General features: G+C 46.8%; 1 protein-coding gene and 1 non-coding gene across 5 annotated transcripts in view; one reads left to right on the top strand and one right to left on the bottom strand.

Moving 5' to 3' along the window:
- Stk35 (serine/threonine kinase 35) overlaps positions 1-13006 on the top strand; it is a 49337-nt gene extending 36331 nt beyond the window's left edge. For 2 of the 4 annotated variants that reach the window (XM_020173858.2, XM_074074469.1), the window contains exon 4: positions 89-225. Coding sequence is in view for 1 of the 4 variants with exons in the window: in XM_074074470.1 (XP_073930571.1) it covers positions 89-234 (146 nt within the window). In the remaining 3 variants the exon portion in view is untranslated. Of the gene's footprint in view, positions 1-88 lie in introns of all 4 variants that reach the window. The other 2 variants (XR_012448198.1, XM_074074470.1) reach the window with 2 other exon arrangements.
- A 4633-nt stretch (positions 13007-17639) lies between these two features.
- On the bottom strand, positions 17640-17743 carry LOC141423791 (small nucleolar RNA U13). The gene has a single exon (XR_012448598.1). It is a non-coding gene; the product is annotated as a small nucleolar RNA U13 (small nucleolar RNA).
- Positions 17744-18481: the final 738 nt, after the last annotated feature.

Raw genomic sequence — 18481 nt, 5'->3', positions numbered from 1 at the left:
ACAGGTTTCAGAGTTGGTCTGGGTTGGGTGCTGGTGCCCCACACCCACTGATTCAATGTCCACCCCTTGCTTGCCTTCTGTCTTCCAGGTCGATCCTTCGGGACCCACAGTCTCATCATGTCTCGGACAGGACGGCAGAGGGTACAGGTGGTGGCTTGGCTGGTGGCGATCTCCCGACAGCTGGACCTCCGGCAATGTGAAGCTTTTGTTTGGGTTTCCCCTCCTTTTAGTTGAGCTTTTGTTTTTGGGTTTTTTTCCTCTTTTTTTTTTTTTAATTTAAACCATCGAGACTTCAGAAAAACAGAAAGCTATGCTATGGACAAACACCATTTCTTTAAAGAAATTCAATGTGGACAAAGCATATGTGTAAATTTCATTGTTGATTTGTGTAAGGGGTTAGGGAGCGATTTCAGTTTTGTCCTTTGTTTTCCCTCTGTTTTCTTTCTTTACATGTCTCTCAGTTCTTCTTGTTGTATCTTACTTCCTGGAGAAGGCCCGTCTCCCCAGAAAGAGTTCAGGGTTTCTCCTGGAATGGGACATGAAGACAAAGGAGGCCTCTGGGCCAACTCCCCCACCAGATTCGGGACTGCTGGACTCCTTGGTGGGATGGTCCTGGCCAGCCACCCCTGGGCTTCATACAGGACCACAGGTGAAGAGCCACCTGGAAGAGGAAGACCAGGGCTTGGCCAGGAGAACTCCAGAAAGGAGACCTAACCTGCAAGTTTAGTCCTTTTAAAGATGTTGGGAGCCCCAGGCCACACCAAGATTCACAGTGGTTGGGATTGGTTCCATGTCTGCCCTTTATAACTGTGAGCTCCCAGGGAGGAGGCCAGGGGTGACCATCCCCACTGCTGCGATAGACAGCCTCCCACCCCAGCTCCACTGGCCTACCATCTGTTAGGACTGTTGTGCCAAACCTCTGCCCAAGACATAGTGGGTCTTCCCACAGACACCATCCCTACTGTGAGGTTAGCACCTCTCACCTGCTGCCTCCTGGATCATAGTCTTCCCAGGTGTGCTGCAAGTGTCCAGGCTGTCAGAGAGTCTGCCTGGGCCCTAAGGTCCAATTATGACTATTGCCATAATAACAGGGTGTTCTGAACTGGGTGCTGGGGTCCACTGTGTCACATCTAGTGACACACACTGTCAAGCGCCATCTCCCTCATTTCCAGGGACTTCATGTTAGGTGCCTGCGCTCTGCATAAATATGTCTGATGGGAAGAGAATGGGCCTTTCCTGAATAGGGAGGTGTCAGCCCATTTAGGGGCTTGCCACCTTAAGCACCCCAACTGTGACCCCCCACCGCCATCCACATAGCCACCCTCCCCGAGGATGCTCTTGCGGCCTCCAAGAAAGGCCCCTTCCTTCCAGGCTGCTGTTCAGAGCCCACCAGGCCCTTCTCTCCCATGTTGCACTCTTGTCTGGACACACCTTTGGCTATCCCAAAGTTTTTCCAGGCTCTTCACCTGTTAGAGCCAAATGGGATGAGGCCTCTGGGGAAGGGGAAAGGGAGTCATTTGCTCTTGTTTTTTTTTTTTTGTTTTTCTTAAAACAGCATAGGACTGGTGGGGAGATAGTTGGAGGGCATTTCAGTTAGTGTGTGACCAAGTGGGGTGTGTAGTTTCCCAGACAAGCAGCAGTCCCATGGCCCTGCAGTGTGGGACAGACCAGCACAACACCTAGCCCCACTTGGCCACATGTCTGCTCACATTCATCCAGTCTTGTCCTAAGTCCCTCAGCTTTTGCAAAGTTTCTTCCTCCTCTTAGCAGATGGCTGGCTGCTGTTCATAAGATCCCACAGGGCTACTGGTGGCAACCAGACCTGTCTTTTTTCCCTTCCTGGACTGAAACCCATTTTGATCACCCACCTCTGACTTCTTAAGCAGCCTTCCGAGTGTACTCTGAGTGACAGCTGGGAAGGTGGGGAAAGCGTCAACCCTGGTTGCAGAGCACATTCCTTCTCTGCCCCACCACCCTGCCTTCCCAGGCTTCTGTTTCTGCATATATAAGCAAGTGGGAAAAACAGTCCCTGGACTCAGTGCCCCCAATTCTCCCTGGTTGTAGCCATGCTCTGAAATACCTGGAGAGTGCACAGGCCTATTGTTTTCTCCTCGCTCCAGTCTCTTGTCTAAGTAAGGTCTTGGGGCTGTGGTGCTTCCCCTCCGTACTGTGTCGGAGTATCCCCTGTAGGTCACAGGTGGGTAACTTGCTTCCCTGCATCCTATCTTCCACGACTCCCAGCCAGTTATGGCTTGGTGGTAGGGTCTTCTACCATAGCTCAAATGAGAGACAGCCCTTGAGCCCCAAGTGCCTTTCCCTGCCCCTTCTTTCTTCCTTCTGTCCCTTCCTTCCCTTTGCTGTCTGTTTTTGTCCTCCACAGGCACCCCACCAGCCAGGTGGAAGCTGGCCGGCTCTGCTGTGGTCAGTGGGACAGCCCCAGGTGGCCCCTGCAGTCTCTGCAGAGCCATTCTCCCTGTCCCCTACCAGCATCAGCTCCTTCCTTCTGTTACCTCTTCCTGCCTCTGCTCAGGTCTCAGGCTTGCCAGCTCTGTGGGGCATCAATTCAGTTATCCCAAGTTTGTTAGACCTGTCCAAGTTCTGGGACTTTCCAGACCGTAGGACTGCAGTCTGCAGTGGATCTCTTCAACTTGTAGAAAGGATAGGCTGTTGAGGGACCATCCTGCTCTCAGCCTTCCTAGGTCCAAGTTCAGATCCCCATCAGTGAGAGGAGTCAGCAGGACAGATTATAGTGCCTTATTCCACTGTCTTCCCTGGCCAGACCTCCTGGCTCAGCTGGAAGTGCATGGCTGTCTTCTCCCCTCTGTGTCCATCTGTCACTTGCACTCACACTTTGCCACCTGCAGATTGTCACAGGGGAAGAAAGACCCTCAACCCTTCCCCCCACCCCCACATCCCCTTCCTGTGAGCTGTAGCCAAGTATTTCCCACTGACCTCCTGGGCCCTCACAAGCGGCTTTAGCTCAGGACAAGGGAATTTGCTGCTCACAGGTGCACACTGCCTCGTGTCCCTCTAGCAGGTCTCTCCCTGCTCTTACCTCTAGCCAGGAGGATTCCTTCTGCTGGCTCCATCTCACCCCAGGGGCATTTGGAAAGGTAATGGAAACTATCGTCCCACCCCGATGGGGTTTGCCCACATGGCTGCCTTTCTGAGGGAGTGTGTTAAATGTTTACTTAGAAGTACCCTGTTTACAGCTGGAGAAAAAACATCCACAGTGGGTGGAGATTTCACTCTGGACAGGGCCTGGCCTCCCTAATGGCACTGCCGGTGGTGGCCCCAGAGCAAATGAAGGCAGAGAAGCCTGGGGTAGGGTGGGGGCCTTTCACTTCCTCTGCTCCCTGACCCTGTGGTGCTAAGACCACTCCCTACCTTCCTCATGGCCTTCTTGCCCCCGGACATTCCCCACCTCCGTCATTCCCTTCCTCCATAATTCTCAGCTCCTTAACATATCACTTGTCTCCTATCCTAGAAACCCAGTGTTTGGAGCAATAAGATTATTTTTGGGCTTGAATCTTTTTCTAAGAAAAGGAGAAAAGCTGGCATCGTGGGACTCTTCTTAGGCTGTTGGCTGTTTACCATTTTAGAAAATAGAACTTAAAAGAATGTTTAACCTTGGGGTATCTTTTGGAAACTTGGAAAAGCAAGAGTCAGTCTGCCATCCCCAAGGAGGGAACCCTAACTGCCCTTGCCTTGCTCCCCATTGCCCCTTACCGCCCTGCCCCCAAGAGCACCTCCCATCCATTCTGGTCATATGCCCCTCCTCCCATCTGGGACGCTGGTGGCTCTTGCTCTAGGTGGGTCTGTCGTTTATCCCTCCCTTTGACTAGTTTCTTCCCAGACCTGTCTGGCAGCCCCAGACATAGCTGATGGGAGGCTGAGGTCTGGCAACCTCTGAACGGCCAAGCTTCCTTACGCATCTCTCCAGGCCAGCAGTTTGGAAGCTGAAGCCCAGAGGTACTGCCTCTGTGTCTTCCCCTGCTGAGCTGTAGTCAAGACCCTGCCCTACCTAGGCTTTGAGGGCAGGGGCTTCTGCCTGGAGACATGCTCTTGGAGGAACCAGGAGGTACCACATAGGATTGGGCTACTTTGGCATCTACAGCCACCATCAAGGGATGCCCCAGGGCCCCCTAGGATTGCAGAGGTACCAGCAGGAGGCCCCCACATGTTTTTTCCCCAAGGTGAGGCCACAGGAGGAAGGGAACCTATTTAGGGGCATTTTAAATCTTGTGCCTCGAGGGTTCTTGCCATTAGAGCAGGTGAAGATATTTCAGTGGCTTCTTAACATCCACGTAGGACACACTTGGTTGTGAGGGAAGTTTTAAAGCCAGGCACAAGGTTAGTTTCAAATACTAGTTTAATAAATCTATTTTTCTTTATTTTCTTTTTTGCACAGAAGCTGGTAATCTAGGACCTACGTGTGAACAACTTTATATGAATATTTTTTGTACTTGGTTTATTTGGGTTGGTATGATACATTATATTTAAGTTCCTTGAACACTGTGGATCCCCCTAATGTGTATGAATGACTGAGGCTTTGTAAATTAAGGGACGTTTGTGTGAATAAAGTTATTTGATGGGGTCAGAGAAGCCATATGTGATTTAAAAATGTGTGTTGTGGTTTTGTTGCCACCGCTTGGGAGGGTGAAGAAACAAGCCCATGGCATAGCACTGTAGCCCCAGTTGGTGTGTGGACACTCTGCCTCTGTTCCCATGCTGGAGAAAACTGCCTTGTGGTCCTCAGCTGGTCTTCCCATGTCACCCATGAGAAACAGGCACCAAGAAGTGAAGGAAGCTGTCTGAAATGGTGCCAGTAGTACTTGGGGGGCAGTCAGGGATACAGACCAAGCCTGCTCTACTCTTCTGAGGGGTCCAGGGCCTAGGCAAACATGGGTAACCTTGTCAGACAGCTCAAAGGCCCTCTCGACCCCAGTCTTGCAGGTCTACTGGTTTTACCCCTGAGGAGTTCTTACTGTACAGATGAGCTGGGTCTCTGCGAACACAAGTTCTGGGGAAGCTTGGGCTCTTTCAGAGAAGGGCAGAACAACTCAGTGGGCTGAGGTGGTAGTGTCCATGCCAGGAGAGACCCCCTTGCTCTGGCCAAGCCAGGTCATTGTGGTTGGATAAGGAATAGGAAAAAGAGCACACAGCCCATCTTTCTCTTGTCTGGGGCCAGCAGAAGACATGTTCTGCTAGGAACCAGAATTTGTTAAAAGCAAGGTGCTTCTGGTACCTCCACACTGTCTAGTGGCTGTGATTGTGCACCCCTCTGCTGATGAGAGACCCAAAGCATGGAGAAATCAGGACAGCAGGTGAGTAACTGTGGACTGGCAAGAACAGGGACTTACGCTGCTTGCCAGCTGGGATCAGGAATAGCCTCACTGGACCTCTGTCTCCTTGCGTGATGTGTAGGTGGTGATGACTCCCTTCAGAGCAGGCGAAGGCTAAGTAAGAGTCCAGCATGTGGTAGGCTTCCAGTAAATACATCTGAGTTCCTTTTCCCAGAGTCAAGTTCAAGATTCTACTGGAATCTGGAATGCTCAGTCCTGGTGAAGTTTGCCATCTGATTTGATGTGGAGCCCACTATTTTGGGCCCTTCCCAAGGAGACTAGTGAGCCTAGGAGAAAAAAGCTACGAGGACAGCGTCAGAGCATTGCAATGTGAGTTAGAGGAAAAGATACAACCGGCTTACCCACTTGAGAGGAGAGGAACTGGAACTACATTCCAGTTCCAGGGTTTGTCTCCAGTGGCTGCTGGAGACAAATGTTCCTGCAAAGACGGATTCTTCTGTCCTTGGCCTGGTCAGTGAGCTGGATGGAGCTTGAAGAAGACAACCAAGAAGTTTAGTTTTTGACTAACAGGTTTATTGAGATAATTCACCTTTGGTTTTTTAGTATATTGATGGAGTTCACCCATTAGCATTAATTCAAGAATGTTTTTATTACCTCCAAAAGAAACCCCATGCCCATTAGCAGTCACTTCCCAAGCGCCCCAACCCATTTGCAGCCCCTGGCAGTCACTGATCTACTTTTGTGCCTCTGGATTTGCCAGTTCTGGACATTGTATATAAATGAACTCGCACAATATGTGGCCTTTTGTGACTGGCTGCTTTCACTTCATTCTTTCATTCTTAGTATTCCACTGTGTGGATAATACCACATTTTATCCATTCACCAGCTGAAGGACATTTGGGTTTTCAGTTTGGGGCTACTATAAATAATGTTGCTACAAATATTTGCATGCAAGTTTAGTGTGGACTTAAGTGTTTAACTTCCTTGGGTATATGCCAAGCAATAGAATTGCTGAGTTTTATGGTCACTTTTTTTTTTTTTTGGCCAAACTTTTTCAAAGAAGCCACACATTCCCACCAACCATGTATTTTTGCCTTACCCTCTTTTGTTATAATCTAGAGGTGTAAAGTAGTCATAGGTTGTAGCTCTCTATACCCATTGTATTGGTAATGGTGAGTAAGGGAGACTAGCCAACCGCTTTGGGTTCTTGGCTCAATCACTGACCCAGCAAGTAGGTGCGTAGCCTATGCCAAGCAGTTAAAGAGACAAGGACCGGCAGCATGTTTTACTGCCTCTAACCTTGAGGCAGATCACCTTTCTGACTTCATTTTCTCATCCACAAAGTAGTATATATCCACCCCATAGATTGGGTAGCAGGACTGATGCATTCTCATGGAAGATACATACTGGGCCTTCTTTCTGTGAGCATCCCCTCCCAGCCCTATGTGTGACGGGCACTGTGAAATGAGCACAAGGTTCAAAAGAGAAGGAGTGTCGCAGAGCTCGCTGTGTGTTGTATTTGGGCATGGCTGACTAAGACACATCTCTGTAATGGGGCCTATTGAGCACCAGGCTCTGTGGATGAAAGGTGTGTCATTCAGACCCTGGAGGAAAGGATCTAGAATACTGGACTAGGCCAGTGGTCACACCAATGGGAGGAATGAGACATCTGGGCCCTCACTAATTTAACCTCCCCAACCCACTCCCAGCTGTTTTTCTGGCTCCACCTCCTGGTGCAGTGGTTTGCTAAGTACCTGCTCCCAGCCACCTACTCAGCACTAGCCTGAGAGAAAGGGGAGCTCAGGGGCCATGGCACCAAGAGAAGGCACCAGGGCAACCAGGGGGTGGGGGGATGTAGAGGAGACTTCCTGGAGGAGACGAGGCCTGAGGGACCACCATGCTCAGTCTGCCCTACTGTCTGACCTGAGCCCCGCCCCTCTAGGCTGCATTCTGTGCAGGCTCTTGATGCATGCTCACCACCTAGGGTTCTGAATTGTAGCAAGCACAGCCCCCTTAGCCTTCTCTGGCTTTCCAACATCTGGCATTGCAGCCTCTGTACCCCCCAGAGGTCTTTACCCCCCAACTTCATGACTTCATATAGGTCTCTGCTCATAACTCCTGAGAGATGCTTCCTGGTCCCCATATTTAAAGAAGTACCTCCCCACCATCATTACCTCTTTAACATGCTTTATTTTTCTTAAGACACTTAGCACTAACAGTTTTATACATTGTGTACACATAAATACTTATCTAATGTTATATATAAGTGTATATATTATAAAACACTTCTATATAAACATGAGTGTCTTTACTCAGTGCCTGACATGGCACATAGTCGGCATCCAGCATGTAGGAAGTAGATGGATGAGAGCCTGCCTCATCAGACAGGGCGTGTTATTCCCCCGCCCCAGTGGAAGGAACTTGCTTAGGGGCCCAGAGGGCAGAGAATAGATGCAAGACAGGAACCCAGAGCCCCTGAGCCCAGCCCGCTCCTGCCTGGCCTGTGTCTCCTCTCCATTCCTGAGACTTAGTCATAGTGGCTATGTTTTGGCCAACTCCTGAGCAGTAGGAACAAAACCAGCTACTTGAAGGAAATCACCAGATGTGAATTATGATATTACTGGGGTTTGGTTTCTTTCATCTGGATCAAGGATCAACAGCCTTCTTGTCAAGAGCCAAAAAGTAAATGTTGTAGGCTTTGCAGGCAGAGAGCCTGTTGCAGCTGTGCAACTCCAGCTGCAATGTGCAGAGAATATGAGAACAAATGACACACTGTGTGCCAACCAAACTTCATGGACACTGAAATTTGGATATCATATAATTTTTACCAGAATGTCAAAAACTAATCATTTTTCTTCAGCCATTTGAAACTACACACTTAGAGCAGCCCAGGGCTGGTTTGGTGAGCAGAGCCTGTGTTGGCCAGTGGGTCGGGCTCAGGGACTCACCCACGTGTCAGGTCCATAGGGGTGAAAGGAAGGCCTTGTAAGTGTTAGCGTTGGCAAGAGGTTCTCCCTCATTTCCAGCTGGTCCCTTGGCCACGGCTCTGGACGTGGGAGAGAGAAGTGCAGAGTAGAGAGGTTGATGTCACCCACCATCTGACATGGTCATGAGGCTAAAAGCAGCAGAGTATGAAAAAGCAACTGGAAGAGAAATCAAGATTTCCAAATCCAGATCCATCATGGCCTCCCATGAGCTGTGTGGGATGCAGCAAGCTCCTTCCTCTCTCTGTGCCTAATAGTGGGGTGGATTGGGGAATCAGAAGGGTCTGGATTACCATTTTTCACTTCTTACAGTCTTGTGGCCTTTGGCATGTTAATCTGAGCCTCAGTTACATCATCTATAAAATGACAACAATGCCATACAATAGGTTTTTCTGATAATGACCGAGATAGTGCATATATAATTCCTGACATAGAACTTGGCAGGCAGTAAATTACCCATACATGACTTCTGCTGGTATTTTTAAAGCACAAAGATATGCTGTGAGAGGCTCCTCAAATAAAAGAGGTTCCAAGTTCAAATAATGATGCTATTTAGTTCATGTCCCCCTTGAAATGTCCCGGTGCCTGCTCAGTGCTCTGAGAAGTCCTGTAATATGTGTTGTTTGTCAGATTCTTGGCTCACTAATGCTGCCATATTGAACACCACCTACTAATATCCAATACTAGCGTTGTGGGAGCAGTGCTTCAGAGCCCACTTTCAGGAGATGCTACACAAGGTCAACTCTGCAGCTCTCAGATTCTAATTCCCTTTCAGGGGACTTTAGCTGTCCCATCCTGTTTCAGGTAAGGCAGTGATCACTTCCCTCTTGCAAAAGCCTCCAATAATTACCTCTGCTTGGACTCCCAGTTCCTTGAGGGCAGAACAGAATATGAGGAATTTAATAACCATGATCTGAGGCCCCTTCCAAAATGCTGTAGGGCCCAGACTCAGACAACTTGAGTGTGGTGAGACTACAACAGCAGTTGCCCCGGCCAGCAGGCTAAAGACAATGTCAAACCCTCACATTCCTGGGTCCCACACTGGCAGGCCAGGCACCCTCCAGCTAGTACTTACCATTGCCCAACACGTGCAATTAGCCTGCTGCTGGGAGGCACCTGTAGTTAGTGGTTCTGTACACAGGCCCTGCCGTGGAACTGCCTGGGTTCAAGTCAAGTTGCTGTGCCTCTGGAGGACTCAGTTTCCTCATACATAAAATGAGGATAATAACTGTGCCTGTGACTATGAGGATTAAGTACTGCTAGGCAAACAGGAAACCCCAAACAGCAGCAGCTGAAATGAAACAGAGCCTGGCTTCTCTCTCCCACAAAACAAGGTGCCATCCAGGGCTATTTCATCTTCAGCAAGTGCTTCCATCTTCAAGGTCACCTCCCAGTTCAGGAGCTGCTACAGCTTCAGGCATTTCATCCTCATCCCACCCAAATAGCAAAAAGAAAGGGAAGAAGGAGCCTGTCCCCTCTTTTAAAGGAATCCTCTCTGAAGATACACCTTATTTCCACATGCATCTCACTGGCTAAAACTTAGTTACCTGGCCAACTCTAGTGCCAAGGAGGCTGAGAAGCAAAGAGGGTGATGGTCTCATTACTAAGGTTGAGGGGAGACCATGGGGTAGGGCAGCTCGCTGCTCTGACACATCAGGGGTACCTCTGGTTCATTCTAATAAGGTTAGGTGTTATCATTATTAACTAGCTCTGCAGACCTATTTTCAAAAAAAGGAGGAGGGGAAAGAGGAGGAAGAAAGAAACTAAATGAGCTCTTTCATAGCCAGAGAGGATCCACAGCATGTTTATCAGAGCTGGGACAACACATAGGGTAAAGTCTCAGGTCTGCTACTTCTGGTATGACCCGCTGGCTTCTTTGTCTTCTATAAGATCTAGAAGATGATAATGAGGGTTAAAGGAATTAGTACAAATAAGGTGCTTTGAACACTGCATGGGGCTGGGGAGTGGGGTTGCAGGGCTTGATCTCTTCAGTGGACGCTGAGGGCTTTGCTTTCTTCCTGCCTACCTTGAGCAGTCACTGAACACCTCCTCTGCTGGGTCCTGGGGTTCCAAGAGGAAGTACGCGTAGACCTGCCTTCCCTAATCATACAGATGTTCCTTAAGCCCTCACTGTATGCCAATTCTGGCCTCAACATGACAACACTTAAGTTAAGGGGGAGTCATCCACGGAGCGAGGTGTGGCATATATAGACGACAGATCCTGAGGACTTTCATTTCAGGGAACATGTATCTGAGGGGTGAAGAGATGTGGGGTGTGGCCCCAGTTCTGTGGGTGGCATGCAGCCTGTAGGTATCTGTCCATAATTCTGGGCAGGCAACTCAGTCAGACCTGTAGACGTAGGATGGAGCCTGGGAGAGGAGGTCATCCAATTCCAGCACAGAAAAGCAGTGCTGTAGTTCCTGTGTCATCAAATGAGCAGTAATCTGGGAACAAAAGATGATTAGGCATGGATGCCTGCAGAGCTGAGCCAGTTGCCTGCTCCCCGGAACCCAGCCAGTTCTCTGCTCCCAGATCCCTGAACCTACCTCCTTAGGACTGTTCCTTTGAGACCTTCATTACCAACCCCCACCACCGCTGCCTCCAGCACAGTAGTTAAGATGGGAAGCCTGCCCATCTGGATCAGTTATTAATTTATTTCATCTTCAATGTGTGTTCTGTGATAAGTAACAAAATGTCTTTAAGCATTTCTCCTTTAAAGGGAGCATGATCTTAAGCTTTCCCTAGAGGATGCTGGAAGGGCATTGGAGGAGGAAAAGGTGAGGCTTCTTAGTCAGTGGCAAGCCCAGAATGATCTGTCTGCAGTCTTGCAGGCTCAGCCTGGTAGTGTCCTCCATGTGACCCTACTGAAATCAAAGTCCCTGTGTGACGTGTACACAGTTGTCTGTGGACTGGTGGGTCTTGGATATTGGTAGTGCTTCCTCTGCAAGCCCATGTGTGGCCTGAGCAATTTGAAGACCATCTGTTCGACACCACCAGGGCTCATACTTCATGACACTGCATGCCTGTGGCACTGGTTGCTGAAGGCCTGATCCGCCGTCTACACACTGGAGGGCTGCCCTGCAGCTCCGGACCAGCTCCACCTTGACTAAACCAACTCTGCTATCCAGCAGTTGAACTTCACATTTTCAGTAAGTTCTGAATCCCTTCTAAGTTTGCTCTTCCTTGGGCACTTAGGAAAAAACTGCAGCTAACATCACACTTAATGATAAAAGACAGTGTTTTTCCCCCCACTAACTTCAGGAACAAGATAGAATGTCCACTTTTACTATTCAACATTGTACTCAAGTTGCTAACCAGTGCAATCAGGCAAGAAATAAAATTAAATGAATAAAAGTCATGAAATTAGAAATAAGTCAAACTGCCTTTATTTGCAGAGAGCAGAATTATGTAGGAAGCCCCTTGTAATCTACAAAGTCACTAGAAATGAGGTTGGCAAGTTGCTGGATGCAAGATCAATATGCAACAATCAACTGTATGTCTACATATGCACAATGACTAACTGGGACTTGAAATACTAGCAAAAACAATGTCACTTACAATATTACGGAAAATATGAACTACTTCAGGATAAAGCTGGCAAATGATATTACTACTTGTGTAGTAAACACTATAAATCACTATAAAAGGAGAGCTGTAAACCAACTCTTATTACTTATAGATTCGGTATTTGTGAATTCATCTACTCACTAAAATTTATTTTTAACCCCAAAATCAATACTTGTGACCCAGTGTGTTCATTCATAGACATGTGCAGGACAGCAAAAGAAATCTGAGTAGCCCTATGCACACATTCTCAGCTAATGTCAAACAAAGCAGATCCCTTGTTTTAGTTCTCACGTTGTAAACAAGTGTCCTTTTCACAGTCTATTTGCTGCCACATTTTTCACAGTAGTGCTTTTTATCCACTTTTAAATGGTCCCCAAGTTTAGTTCTGAAGTGCTGCCTGATGTTCCTGTGTGCAAGAAGGTTGAAATTATTCTTATAGAGAAAATACATGTGCTAGACAAGCTTTGTTCAGGCATGCATTTCGGTGCTGTTGGGTGTGAATTCAATGTGGATGAATTAGCAATAGATATTACATAAGGTGCCTTCAAACAGAAGAATGGAGTATTGTATTGATACATTCATGAGAATGTCACGATCAGAGTCTTATTTTTTTTTTTTTTGATAGCACTGGGGTTTGAACTCAGGGCAGGTGCAATTACCACTTCATCCGCTCCATAAAACCTTTCTTGCATTGGGTTTTTTTGAGATAGGATATCACTAAGTATTTGCTTGGGTCTGGCTTTGAACCCCGATCCTCCTGATTTCTGCCTTCTAAGTAGCTAAGATTGCAGGCGTGAGCCACTGGCGTGACCAGAAATTTTTAGGAACCTAATCCTGTATTTTTCCCTAAGAGCAATGGTTCAGTATTTGCTAATTTAGTGATCATGGAGACTACAGAACACGACTCCTACAAATAATGAGAATCAACTGACCTCTGGTCAGAGGTCAGAAAGCTCAACATTGTTACAATGGCAGTTCTTACCAAATTGATTCATAGATTCAATGTGATACCAATCAAATCTTATCAGGTTTTTTGTAGAAATTGCCAAGCTGATTTTAAAATTCATATGGCAGAGCTGGGGGCATGGCTCAAGAGGTAAAGTGTCTACCTAGCAAGCCAAAGGCCGTGAGTTTAAACCCCAGTACTGCCAAAAACCATATAAATAAAACTAAATAAAATTCATATGGAAATATAAAAACCCTAAAATGGCCAAAGCAACTCTGAAAAAGACCAAAGGTAGAGGACTAACACTGAAGTCTTATGCTGCAACATTAATCAGAACAGTATGGTATTGGTATAAAGATAGGCATAAGAGCGGTAGAACAGAATCAAGCATCCAAAACCAGACCACATGTATTTGAATGATTGAGTTTTGCTTATGCATGTGTGGCACTAGGGACTGACCCCAGGGTCCCACGCTACACTGAGCTAACATCCAAGTCCTTTTCACTTTGTTTTGAGACAAGATCTCACCAAGATGCAAAGGCTAGCCTCAAGCTTGTGATTCTCCTGCCTCAGCTTCCTGAATAGCTAGGATTACAGGCTCAAGCCACCATGCCCAGACGGATGACTCTGTGTGTGTGTGTGTGTGTGTGTGTGTGTGTGTGTGTGTGTGTGTGTGTGTGTGGTGCTGGAGGGTAGGGAAACACTTCAGTCTACCCCTCACATTGTATGCAAAATTAAAATGAACTATAGACCTAAATATAAAAAATTTATAGGGGAAAATCTTTGTGGTCTGGGGTTAAGTAATTTTCTCTTAGATATGACACCAAAAGCATAATTCACAAAAAGAACAAATGCATTAATTGAACCACATCAAAATTTAAAATTTCCGCACCTTAACAGAGACTAAGAGAATGAAAAGACAAAACACGGAAAAAAAATCCTTATAAAGAGAAAGTTAGTAACAAAAATTGTATGTTCTCCCTCATATGCAGACTTTAGATCAAGGGCAAACACAAGGGGATTGGACTTTGATCACACGATGAGGCGAGAGCACACAAGGGAGGTTTGAGGATAGGCAAGAAACCCCCCAAAAAAACCAAGATAGTATTTGATGTCCTCAATGCAAAGGAACTAATGCAGAAACTTTAAAGTGACAGAGACCAATGGGAGAAGGGGACCAGGAACTAGAGAAAAGTTTAGTTCGAGAAGAATTAACTTAGAAGGTAACACACATGCACAGGAAATCAACGCGAATCAACTCCCTGTATAGCTATCCTTATCTCAACTAGCAAAAACCCTTGTTCCTTCCTATTATTGCTTATACTCTCTCTTCAACAAAATTAGAGATAAGGGCAAAATAGTTTCTGCCGGATAGCGAGGAGGTGGCGGGGAGAGGGAGAGGTAGGGGGGGAAGGGAGGGGGCGGGGGGGAAGTGGGGAGAAATGACCCAAACATTCTATGCACATATGAATAAAATAAATAATAATAATAAAAAAGATCAAGTCAGAAAAAAAAAAAAAAGAATTTGAATCCGGAAAATAAAGATCTTTCAAGTCGGCACTGGTGGCGTAGGCCTGTAATCCTAGCTACTCGGGAGTCAGAGATCAGGAGAACTGAGGTTCGAAATCAGCCCCAGGCAAACAGCTCCCAAGACCCTATCTCGAAAAAACCTGTCACCAAAAAGAGCTGGTGGAGAGCTCAAGTGGTAGAGCCCCTGCCTTGCAAGCATGAGGCCCTGAGTTCAAACCACCCCCACCCCTAAAAAAAAGAAAAAGAAAAGAATTCTCAAAATTAAAGAATAAAAAAATAAGCCCCCAAATTGGCAAAATACTTGAATAAATGTGTTACAGAGAAAATAAACACATGACAAAGGTGGTAAACACCATTTGCCAGTAAAGAAAATTAAATTTTAGATTTTTACATTTAAATTTTAAAATTAAATTAAAATCCCAATGAGATACTACTACACCTCTAATTGAGTGGCTAAAAGAAAAAAGCCTAACTGAGCCAATGTTGGGAAGTACATGGAAGAGCCAGAACTCTTATACCCGGCCAACAGGAATGGAAAATACCATTTTCCATTACCATTTGGGAACACTTGGTCAATTTCTTAAAAATTAATCCAATCATTCCACTTGTAGGTATTTACCCAGGACAAAAGGAAATCTATGTCCATAAAAAGACTTACACAAATGTTCATATAAACTTTCTTTTTTTGGGGGGGTGGTAATAGCCCCACACTGGCAACAACCAACCCATCTGTCAGCCTTTCAGCTCATGACTTAACATGGTACCCCCATGCCATGGAGGGCTACTCAGCAATGAAAGAAAGTATTTGTTAAACACAATGACATGGAATAATTTCAGAGTAATTATGCTTAGTGAAAGGAAGTATACTCAGAAAGTACTCACTGTATGATTCTCTTTCTATAGAACTATACATGCAAACTAACATATAGTGACGGAAGGCAGATGGGTGGAGGCTTGAGGACGTACGGGGCTGGAGGGAGGATTACATGGATGCAGGAGGAGACTTTGGGATGATAGATATGTTCTCTATCTTGAACGAGTGATGGCTTCATGAATGTACACATCTCAAAACTTACTAAGTTATACATTTCAAATATATGCAATTTATTGTGTGTTAACTATGCCTCAAAAATTGCTTTGAAAAAGGGAAGGGGGCACCTAAGTCAGTTTGAAGGGACTCATTTCCTAAGATCACACTTGGAACAATTTGAACATCAAAAAAGAACAATGATAATGGATTCTTAACACATTGCATAATAATAATTTTTAAACATCCGTAAGTGAGTGGTAATACTACAAAAGGAGGAAGGAAGTACGAAGAGGGGGCAAACTTTCAGAAGTACGTAGAAAGAATAATAGAATTAGGAAAAACTCTCTATTTTTCAGCCACCAGTGCAATAATTGATTCAGGCAAGACATCAAAGCTGCTAAAACCACTTTGTGAAAATGTATGAGGGAACAGGAGAGTCACATGTCTCAAATATGGTAACACAGATGAATTGTCGGTTACAAAAGGAATCAACTTTATAATGGAAGCACTTTAATCAAATGATCACATTTAGCATCACCAATGGTAGGAAAACTGGCGTGGTGCCCTTCTTATATAATGCAATGGGGAGGACTTAACCTCATCTCTTTGGGGTTACTGCTCAAAATGTTTAGCTAGAATCCGGTCACGAGGAAACAATTAGGTACACCCAAATTGAGGAACATTCTACAAGACAGCTGGGTTGTCTCTTTTTAAACTGTCAATGTCATGAAAGAAACAAAATGAGGGCAGTCCAGGAGGGCCTGGGCACTCTAGCACATTCACTGAAGAAATACAACACCAAAATGAAGAATCTGTTCCTTGATAGAAAAAGTAAAAATCAATCCTGATTGAAAACATTACAAATAAAACAGCTATAAGCTGGGTGCCAATGGCTAGCGCCTATAATCCTGACAACTCCGGAGGCAGAGATCAGGAGGACCCGAGGTTCAAAGCCAGCCCTGGGCAAATAGTTCATGAGACCTATCTTGAAAAAACCCATCACAAAAAGTCATCACTGGTAGAGTGGTTCAAAGTGTAGACCCTGAGTTCAAAACCCAATACCACAAAATCAATTAAAAAAAAAAAACACCTACAAAGTATGTTATTGAGACATTTGGGGACCTTAGAATCTGGGCCGTTTGATGATAGTAAACATTTTGCTAATGTTGATATTTTGTCTTTTCGTTGGATAGAGGAATGCCCTTTGGATGATACACATTGTGTTTTGGGATACAATGTGGGGATAAGCATGCATCTACCTCCATTATGTATCTAGCTAGCTAGCTAACTAGCTAGCTATCTGTCTGTCTATCCATTGAGGAGGAGAGAAGGAAACACAAATATGACAGAACATCTGGGGAGCCCAGGTAGATGGTTCTTTATCGTATGATTCGTTTAACTTCTCTGTCAGTATGAAAATATCCAAATGAGAAGTTGGAGGGGAACAGGAAGGAGTAGCTGGCCCAGAGGGACCTTTCCAGCCCCCACTTAGGACTCTGACCTTTGGCCTCCAGGCAGTACCTGCTCCTCCCTCCCAGCCCATCAGCTTCTTCCTCCTTGCCTGGTCTTGGGGCCCAGCCTGCTGATAACAGGAGGGGATTTTCTTGCCTCTTCCCTCTTGAGCATCCTGGAGTAGAGGCTTGGGTAAGGTGCAGGGGAGTGAGCACAGAAGGCAGCAATTTGATGGCTAGACTAATGTGTCATTTAGCTCCCTGTAATGGCCTCAAGAGGTGCAGGAGCCCTCAGCTCTGCCTGTCGAGAAGGCACAGTCACTTCACTGTGTGCACAGACAAAGCCACATCGCTCTCCCATCTGTTAGCCATGGCAGCCCTCTCACCATGGTGGCCCTGGAGAAACCAAAGTCTTGACTGGGAAAGCAGGGCCCGTCATCCTATTCTGCGCATCTACTGTCCCCTCCCTCACTCACGCCGGCCCAGCCCCACCAGCTTTCTGTTGCCTTGAGACCACACGCTCCTTCCTCTGGGCTTCTGTACTTACTCACGCTCCTGAGATGTGTCTCCTGCCCTGACTTCTGCCCTACCCATGCCCCCTCCTCTTGTTCTCCTGGCTGGCTTTTTTTCTATCTTTTTCCAGAGCACCCATCACCATCTAAGGACATACCACCCACATGTCACATGTCTGTTCATCCTCTCCCTCTAGCTGCCAGTGCTTGAAGGACACTCATTTCTGTCTTATTCTCAGCTGTTCCCAGCTGGACATCTCTCTACCTACTACATAGTGAGTGCTCAATAAAGAGTTCTTTTTTTTTTTTTAACGTCAGAAGGGTAATGTGCCCACGTCGTAACAAGGTTTGAGGGCGGCACATGTCACGCAGAGGCATGAACACCCAATCATCATGCTTATGAGCCAAAAAAGGATTAATAAAGAGTTGTTGATTGAATGACAGGTATGTGGTTTTGTTTGGACAGTGGTGTGTGTGCATGCGTGCTTGAGCCTGGCATGTGTGTGTGTGTGCGTCATGCCTGCCTGGGGAGGGGGAGCAGGCTGAGAGATGTCCAGCCATCTGGGTCATCCTCTCAAAACTCATTTCCTGGGGTATAGACAGAACTCTCAGAGAACTGGGTGGATGCCACTGGCCTCATCAACACATTACATAACCTGGCACTGGGCAGGGGTGAGAGGGGCAGGCAGGGCCTTTATTTTCTGTTTGCTCAGAGAAACTTCCCCAGGCCACATCCCAGGCTGCCAGCCCTTCAGCTTTGTGCTCCCTAATTGCACTGACAGGGCCCACCACCCATTCAGCCGGCCCACTGGCTCTGAAAGGTGTCTGTCTGCATGGATGGGCACTCAGGGCCTGGGAGGAGCCCGGACCCTGGTATGTCTCTGACACTATTGCCTGGGGCCTCAGCCTCACCCAGACATCAGCGACCCTGGGAAGCCAAGCCTCACCTGTCTACCTGCTAGCTAGCACATGCTCAGGGTTCCAGGTGCTGCCTTGGGCTACCACCTGAATGCCCACGGACCTCCCTGCACTGGACTTACAGCCTGAACTGCCTCAATGGTCAATGCCAGGCCTCCTGTTACCCACAGTGACTCAGGGTGGCCGTACTCTCTACCAACTGACTTCATAGAGTGATGAAGAAGCAATGTTGGGAC

Source organism: Castor canadensis, chromosome 5, assembly GCF_047511655.1.
Source record: "Castor canadensis chromosome 5, mCasCan1.hap1v2, whole genome shotgun sequence".
Lineage (NCBI taxonomy): Eukaryota > Metazoa > Chordata > Mammalia > Rodentia > Castoridae > Castor > Castor canadensis.
This window is presented reverse-complemented; position numbering and strand designations above follow the sequence as displayed.